Source organism: Eupeodes corollae, chromosome 1 (genome assembly GCF_945859685.1).
Source record: "Eupeodes corollae chromosome 1, idEupCoro1.1, whole genome shotgun sequence".
In the NCBI taxonomy this organism is placed as follows: domain Eukaryota; kingdom Metazoa; phylum Arthropoda; class Insecta; order Diptera; family Syrphidae; genus Eupeodes; species Eupeodes corollae.
Window position 1 is genome coordinate 200839516 of NC_079147.1, and position 9348 is coordinate 200848863.

The window sequence follows — 9348 nt, forward strand, 5'->3', positions numbered from 1 at the left end:
TTTTACTTTTTTGTCTCAAAATGTCTCTCAAAAGCAATTCAACGCAACAATTGGACTGACTTTCTTGTACATTACTTTGAATTTGTGCACAGATTGTCACTAATATTTAGATGAGACTTAATCAAACATAATACCATGTATAGGTACTGTATACTGTACTGACGAATCAGAGGTTTTGATAAAATAACGTATACTGCCTGACACGTCGTCAATTACATAGTACAATAAGTAAATTCTGCTTAAACGATGGCATAACGTCCTAACAGGCAGATTTAAGTACATACGTATGCGAGATATGCAAGTACGTCAAACTGGGCACAAAAAAAGTGCGTTCTAATAGCCCTGTCCGTTTAAAGTATGCATGTAGGGGTTGGTATAAAAATGTGTTTAAAAGAATGTGTGTTGTTTTTTTTTAATCTTGCGTGTGAGTGAAATTTTTGCGGAGGTGGATAATCTCCATTAAAAGACGCATTAAAGTTTAAATACAATAGTTATGAGCATTCTTTGCTGTCTTTAGTTCTTTTGTCATCAAGCTTCAAGTTCTATGTTGTGAAGGAAGTTACTTTTTTACAGAATCGCTATGCTTGGGATTAAATCACGTGATTATGTAATTAAAAGTGCACGTTCAGGAATTGTATTAATGAAGTAACAGCTTGTTAATTAAGTGTACTTATTCATCTTCAGTGTGGATCTGAATCACCGTAGATGAAAATTAAGTTTAGGTACACCAACGATTTTGCAGAATTAGTGTTGAATGAGGGGGAGATTTTTAAATGTGATAAAACTTCTCTTGAATATCAATCAATAGAACTGTAGAAGCAATAATTCCCTAACCCCTAAGTGTGCACTTATACCGGATATTAACAATTGATTTGATTTTATCTTGTTTTGATAAGTACAGATGTACTCGTTTAGTTAACAATGGCTTATTTATTTGAATTCGTTAAATACTGTTGTGTCTGATAGATGTCGTTCAGCGAAGAAAGAAGACTTTCCCATTGTGTCAGCCATGATTTCCTTTTCCTCCGTTGAGCTGCCAAAACAGTCTAGTAAAGATATAAATCCTCGGTAGCCATATTGGTTTCCCTAAAAGCTTAACCGGAAATCGGACTCATAAACTCATTTAAAATTGCGTGTGATTTCTCTAATAATTTTATGAAATTTCCCCTAAAAACTTAGCATTTGTTTTTATGTATGCGTGTAAACACGTTAATTTTTCTCTTTGAATTCGTCTACATTACAAATACAACAATGTAAACATAAGGGTTTTGGAGGGTGATATGTATACAGTATTCATATATATTGTGTTTTTGTGCGCTGCTATCTGTCACCTTTGCTTTTCCGTCGGATCACTCTGCCACTTAAATTATGGACTTCATCGTGACCACCTGTGCAGTGTGCTCATCTCATCAATCAATCTTCTTCATTTCCTCGGTTATTAGTTTTCTTATACATTATTATTTTATATTTTTTAAGTATTGACACGACGTTTAAACATTAAACATTGATTCAATTATCGAACCCGCGTAAACTCATCAAATACTAATGGGAACAATTATTACTTATACAGCATACTTATAACCTAAATTAATTATTCTAAACTGTTAAAGAACATAGTTTTAAATGTAATGCATTTTAGGTTTTAAGTTATAGACTCTATACAAAAGTAAAATGTAATGAATATTGAAATCAATTGATTGATTTACAAAATAAATCACACAATTGTTGCTGTAGTCTGATACTTATAAAACTAAAACGAAAATTTAACTGACTTAGAACTGATGGCGAAGATATTGACTCAAATAATTCCAACTACAAAATAAAATTGCAAATACCATCTATGATTGGTTAGTGTTGGAAGGTTCATTAAAGCGAGGCTTTGAGAGCAAGAGGAAAGTGTATGTTCATGTGACCATGGAAGAACACGAAGGCAAAAACGATAAATATTCTCTGAATTGCTTCAAATCTTGTTAAATGAATAGAACACAACTATATTAAAGTACCATTGGTCTAATTGGCTTCGGAAATCGCTTCCAAATCCTAGGATCTTATTCAACTTTGTAGTTTAAATGATTATTAAATGTTAACTTTGATAAGAATTTTTCTTAAGTCACAAAACACAAAGACTTTACAAAAAGGACATGTATCAAACGTATGATAACAAATCAAAGATTTTTAATGCACCATTCCATAAATTTCAAACAAGTCTTCTTGCAATAGTAAACAGTCAGAAGTAATTTGGATCAAGCTTAGCATTGAGATTTAAACACGATTTTCAATAATATAAATGTCCCAAAAGCAGCACAAGTGACACTATTGACTAATTGAAAAACATAATGACCGTTTGATAAATATTAATTAAGCTTCGAATCTCTCGAGAATTGCAGTGATACAGGATACTAAATATTTTTTTTCATGATTTTTCTTTTTTTTATTAAAAAGTTTGAACATTGACGTCATGTGTGAAGGATTACATTATTTAAATGACCACCCCGCGAATCGTTGCAATCATCGATTCTTTTGAGTTAATTTTCGAATACTTTTTGACACATATTTGGCGATATCTCATCCATAAATTGACGAATGTTTTTTTTTAAGTGCTCAAGAGTTATTGGCTTATCAGCATAAGCACGGTCTTTCGCGTAACCCCATAAAAAGTCCAGCGGTGTCAAATCGCATGATCTTGGTGACCAGTTGATATCGCCAGGACGAGAAATTGCTCGGTCAGGAAATGTCTCTTGCAATAAAGTCTTCGGCAAAAATTTCACTTACAGCAGCCTTACAACATCTTTAACCAATCCAGTCTCTTCAAATTTGTTCACAATTTTGGCAATTGCTTACGTAGTTAATGATAATGTAAACCATAATCTCCTCTAAAAGCACGATATTTATGATTTTTGTAACAAACGTTTTCAGAAAATTATGAAGATGATAATTTCTTTAAAAAAATAAAACTTTAATCATTTTGACCTCTTCATAATTTCTTCAACTCATTAAATAAATATTGAAGCCCATTAAAGTTAGACGATACTAATGGAATTGTGATTTTTGGATAGGTATATGAAATATTGCTAAGCATGGCTTGATGGTAAGTGCGTAGGACTGTCATGCCAGATGTTTTTTCACGATTATTGCATCTTGTGAAAACTTGACAGACAAAGAAATTCTTGTCGTGAAAAATGCTTTATAAAATTAACGGTTCGGATTCGGCATTTAAACAGCATATGCATATGAAGAACATGACATACATATGAAGAGGCAATTTTTAAGACACATTTTAATTGTGTCTTAGTGTTGACTAAACGCCGTCGATTCCTTTCTGTTTGGTTCTTGAAATGCATCAAAACGATTATAAATGAGGCTCATTTCCACCTCGGAGGCTACTTTATTAAGAATATTTGTCACATTGGGGCTCGGAAAATCCAAAAATGATTGTTGAAAATCCCCTCTCCATCCTGATCTTTTCACTATTTGGTGTTGTTTTTTTGCTTCGCGGTTGCATTGTTATAGTGAATAGATTGCGTCTCTGAAATTTGATAAATGATTATTGTTTATGACCGGAATTAAAAGATATTAAAAGATGATGATGAAACTTATCTTCAACAAGTTGATCGGCACTAAGTGCCACAAAAACAACGAAAAAACAACAGCAATTTTGCTCGAAAAGCTTCCTGCCCGTATTATTTCTCGAAGAATTGATTACAATTGGCTGCGAAGATCCAGTGATTTAATGACTCTTCAGATTTTCTTCTGATTCGAGGACGAATTGGTCACGGACAATTTCATAACAAGGACAAGAGGCGACTATTTGGCTCATATAGTTTTGTTATGTTCTAAGTTCTCCAGCTCTTTCCTTAAAGTGAACCAAAGCGATAAACACCCATACTAAAATGTCGCTGTTGCCTTTTACAAAATCATATTGAGGTTGTAATCCTTTGACTTAATATTAACAACCTTCCCTTTTCTTGATTTTGAAGTATGGTTTCAATCAATTTCAATTTTTTTATTTAAAGCAATAATCACTTCCTTTGGAAATTTTAACATTTTGCTCATTTGATTTATTCAATATTTCATGCTTAAAATTTAAATGTAGATTTAAAGTATACATAAATGCGTCATTTTTGAAGATATTCAACCGTCAAGTACAGTTTATCCATTGAGTTAAAATTTATTATTGCCATGATTATCGCAGTCTCAGCAGTATAGCAGCGGAAGCTTAAAACCCGCTCTAGACAAAATCAACAGAAAAAGTATCATCTTCCTAGTTATTATACTCTATATATTTAGTACCTTAAGTGTGTTTTATTACAACAGCGACTAATAAAATCCAAGCAAATATTTTATCTGGGAAAGTATACAAAAACTATACAAGGTACCTACACTTAATAAGCGGGCGGGCTCAAGATAAGACACATCAGAGAGCTTCTTCTAATATAGTGCACAAGCACATAGCCTCGAAATAAAAATCTTAACCAATTCGGCATTATCTTTCTATAAGCAAAAAAAAAAAGGCTATACGTAACCATCCTCCAGCAAAGAAAGACCTATATAGTCAGCTCTGTGATGTTAGCTAGTCGCTATGCTATGCTGACAGACATTCTATAGTTAGTAACTATCTATGTGCAGGATGTTCTCATATATTAACGGGCATAAATGTTTTCAATCGACCATTTCCTGTCGTCAGCCCGTCATTGTGGGATGCTGAGTAGATAGATCATCAACTATATGGCAGTGAGGGTAGAGGGTAGGGGGCGGCCGGCCGGTGGTGGTGGTGGAGAGAAATTAATAAAAAGCAAACTACTTAGTCCAAGCTGCCGACAACGACCGCCAGAGCACAATGCGAATATATGTACGTATGTACATAAAGTGCTGGTGCTTTATGGCGGCCTAGCTGCTTAGCTTCTGAGCTGCTGGAGCTGTGGAATTTTGTAGATTGTATGCTTTTTATTTGTTTTGCCCAATTTGGGGTAGATTCATACGTCAATGCCATCGCACAGATGTACACCATCACTTTATACGCAAATGTATTCAGTGGCAGCTTTTTGAGTAGATGCTCAGCTCATATAGTAACGGCTAACGAGCCGAGCGATCGCGGTGCAGCGAAATGCATAAACTAACTACGGGGATGGACTTGAACGATTTGCATATACCATATGTGAGTAGAGGTATATACGAGCTCACAGTTAATTATGCTTGGCAGCTCTCAATGCTACTCTGAATTACTTTTTTGTTTAATGTTTTGGCCGGGTTCACATGCATACAAGTTCAGTGTATCGCATTGTGCTAAATAACAACAACAATAAAAACACCCTCCATCAATGCTATGGTCAACGTAATAATTGCAAAATGCCAATTAGCCTATCTGGTGGACAGGTCAGGCTTGAATGAAGCGCAGCAGGTACGAATCAATTGCGGATACTTTGGCATTGTTTTTCGTTATCATGGTTAGTTGTGTGGTATAATGGTGATGGTGATGGTAATAGTGGGAACTGGGGAAGGCCTTATGCATGTCAGCGATTTGATTAATCAAATTAGAAAATGGCAAAACATTGTAGGAGAGTCTTTCGGAAATTGCAATTCGTCATCATCAAAAGAAAATACAAATACCGGCTCGGCTATAAAAGCACAGTTTTACGCTTGGATTTGCATTGGAATGCACCCTTTTTACGGTTTGATAGGTTTTTTTCAGTATTATGGTAGCGAATAGTTGTTATCTGATTTCCGATGCCGCAAAATACTATTTGAAAGGCATTTAAATCAAAAACTAACATTATCTCATCTCCGACAGAAACCTTCTTATAATTCCTTCTGCATCCGTCTGATAGAGACTGGGTTTTAGATTAGAGGCACATTAATCAGCGTAGTTACTTTTTGAAATTAAGATGAAAGACGAAGACAACGAGAACAGCAACGACAACTACAACTTCCATATCGCCGAGATATTATTTTATCCTTGAATTTTAATAATATAATTGTCCGACACTTTTTGTCGACGACCAAAAGACGTCGCGACGCGTCTGTCACTTTGCATAGTATAAAATTTAATGTACATAGATTAATTTGATATGGTGTTAGATAAAAACAGTGATATTTCTATACCTATCCTTTCTCAATTCACACCTACTCATATATTTGCATTATCTAACTATAAGATCCATTCGTGGACTTTATATACCCGTACCAATTCTGTCTATCTAGATCTTTCTTTTACAATTTGATGATGATTAGCTTCTTAGTTCCCTCACTCTTTTAGTCCCAGTGTAAGAGTCTTGAAGCTTAAATGAATTGAGCTTTGACGCGGTCTTTAAATAGGAAAATTTGTGATTTATTTAGATTGACTCATTTTTGTATTTGTATTTAATGTGTGACTTGTAACAAAACTATCAATCTTATGTAATACATTAAGGTTTTATAAATCATTGTTACTTATTGTGGTAATTCCTATGAGTCGGGTTTTGTATGTCATGAATCTCGAACTTTTTAGTCTATACAAATGTACACTAATATGTTCTATATTCTTCTTTTTTTTCTTTAAAAGGTCTTCCTGTGACGCAAGTTATGATTCCAGATATATATATATATATATATATATATATAATATAGGAGAGAAGAAGCCCAATGAGGAGACAGTAGCGACCGAGAATCTAAGAAATACACACAATTCTTTTGTTGATCAATATAACCCAAACAATTAACTCTAGGTCCCCGAAATGGGTCATGTCTACAAAATAGTAAACGCCCTCAACAAATGTACTTCAAAAATAGGCCATTCTCACAAAATAATCCACTCCTCCCAAAAGGGCTACATCCTACAAGGGAAGTCATGCTTGCCTAAGTTGTTGAAATAAAACTGTAATATGTATACACTCTTTATCTCTTTTATTATCGTGTTATAGTAGAATAAAATAAGGGCAACATATAGTGCTTCGTTAAGCATCTAGTGATTAAGAGGAGAACTCGCTTCGTTAAGTATCGAGAACAACCTAGTAGTTTCTCGAACCAGTTTGAGGTATATAAATAGCCGCTTATAAGCGAAGCGGGATTATTATTGGTTGTGAACTGCGATAAAGTAAAGACTGTGTTTAAAAAGTAATAATTGAGTAAAGACTGTGTTTGAAAAGTATTAATTGAAAGTGTTCAATAAATAAGTTTAGAACAATTTAAATAAAGTAATAATTGTGTTTTATTTGCAAGTGTCAATAAGTTTTAACTGTCGGACCAAGCCGAATATTTCATTGGTGTCAGAAGTGGGATTAAAACTTATTGAGAATAAGAACAGTGAGCAGTGATTAAACTATTTTGTGTAAAGTAGTGAAGTTAAAAAAAAAATGAGTAAAGTTTTGAAAGACTTAACTGTCCCTGAGCTAAAGGCCGAACTAAGCAAACGTGGCTTAAGTGGAATAGAAGTAAAAACCGAACTCGTTAAACGGTTTCAGGAATATCTGGAGCAGCAAAATGAAGACCCGGATACGTTTGCTTTCGAATTATAAGCAAAAGTGGAAGAGGTAAATTCAAATGTTGCCTTATCTAACATGGTGTCAATTCTCTTAGCCAAATTTAAAGAAAATAAAAATGATGTTTTGAAACAACTAGAAGCCCAAAGAAGCGACCAAAAACTAGAGCAGCAGAATGTTCTCAAACAACTAGAAACTCACAGGACTGAAGAGAAAATCAAAACTGTCGACGAGCGCGTCGAAAAACAGAATGCACGTTTCGAGAAAATTGACGAACAAATTGAAACCATCACAAATGAATTAGAAAAAGTGCGTAAGATGAAAGCTCGAGAACCTTCTGGTGAGTGCTCAAGGAAGAGAGAAGTGAATCCTCCAAGCTTTGATGGGCAGATTCCGTGGTCAATATACAAGAAACAGTTTGAAGCAGCAGCGTTAACAAACGGCTGGGACGATCACGAAAAATACATTGCTCTTACGCTTGCTTTAAGAGGATCTGCTGCTGAACTGCTACAAACCATCCCAGCAGACAAGAGTGATGACTTCACAGTTCTTGTAAACGCAATGGAACAGTGGTTTGGGGATAGCCACATGATAGAAGTCTTCCGAGTTCAGCTTAACAATAGAACACAGAAAAGAGGTGAAACTCTGCAGCAGCTTCAGGCAGATATCGAGCGATTGGTTCACCTGGTATATCCAACAGCAGGTAACGAGATAATAAATAAACTTGCCGTTGAAGCCTTTGTGAGAGCTGTGGGCGATATATATCTCCAAAGGGCTATCCGCACTGCCGGAAAGCGAACACTACCAGAAGCATTGGCTTTCGCTCTGACGATGGAAGCTGCAGAACAAGCTTCCCAAAACGTGAATCGTGTAAGAAAAATAGAAGTCCAAGAATGTTCTTGTCAGAAGGCTACTGTGCAAAGGAGTTAGCGAGACGGACCAGAACGATGCTGGAACTGCAATAAGACTGGGCATTTACAGCGACAGTGCAGATTACTGCGAAGAGGAACCGCAAAGCAACACCAACAACATTGCTTCCGAAGTTGTTTCCCACCTGGGAAACGAATAAGAACCAACGTCGAGGGGCAGAACCTGTTTTCTGGTATCGATGGCCCCAGAAACAACATCCAGGTTTCTCAAACGAAACGTGACAACAAGAGCCTGACCTTGGAAGCAAGTATAAACGGCAACAAGTGTGTGGCTTTTATTGACACCGGTGCCACGGCGTCAATCATACGGCAAGACCTCGTTAAGAGGCATGGCTCCACAACACCAACAGCTATCGTCTAAGGACTTCAACTGGAGAGGCCGCAAAAGCTTATGGTGAGGTACGTCTTAAGATCCGGATGGGAGATTTGGAATTCTCTCACCTGTTCCTGGTAGCAGAAGCCTCTTGTGAGACCTTTAAAGAACATGGTTCCGGTACGAATACTGAAAATCAAGCCGTATTAAGTTAAGCTTAGAAAAGGTGAGATTGTCGGACAATGCGAATATGTATCAGCGATAACAAGGATCAACGAAGAAGAGTCAAGGCAATCCTTGAAGTCCAAAGAGCTGAACTCCATAAAGACGAACATTCTTAATTCATCTAAACCAACAACAAAGAACTGCAGAAGGTCTCCTCGAAGAATTTGCAGACATCTTTTCGTCATCGAAAGGGAAATATGGCAGAACGCCACTGGTGCAACATCGAATCAATACCGGGGATGCAAGGCCGATTCGTCAACCTGCAAGACGCCTTCCACTAGCCAAACAAGGTGAGGTTGAAGAACTGATAACCACCATGAAGGAAGAAGGTCTGATCGAAAACTCTAAAAGCCCTTGGGCGTCTCCAGTAGTCCTGGTGAAGAAGAAAATCGGATCAACCCGCTTTTGCGTGGACTATCGAAGGTTG

The 9348-nt window shown here is 36.2% G+C and overlaps 1 protein-coding gene across 1 annotated transcript in view; it reads left to right on the forward strand.

Moving 5' to 3' along the window:
* The window catches only part of LOC129948110 (uncharacterized), a 42362-nt gene extending 33637 nt beyond the window's left edge, over positions 1–8725 (forward strand). Inside the window, exons 2-3 of the mRNA XM_056058953.1 lie at positions 6539–7461; positions 7492–8725. Coding sequence (XP_055914928.1) covers positions 7329–7461; positions 7492–8384 — 1026 coding nt within the window. The 5' untranslated portion in view covers positions 6539–7328 and the 3' untranslated portion in view covers positions 8385–8725. The remainder of the gene's footprint in view (positions 1–6538; positions 7462–7491) is intronic.
* Positions 8726–9348: the final 623 nt, after the last annotated feature.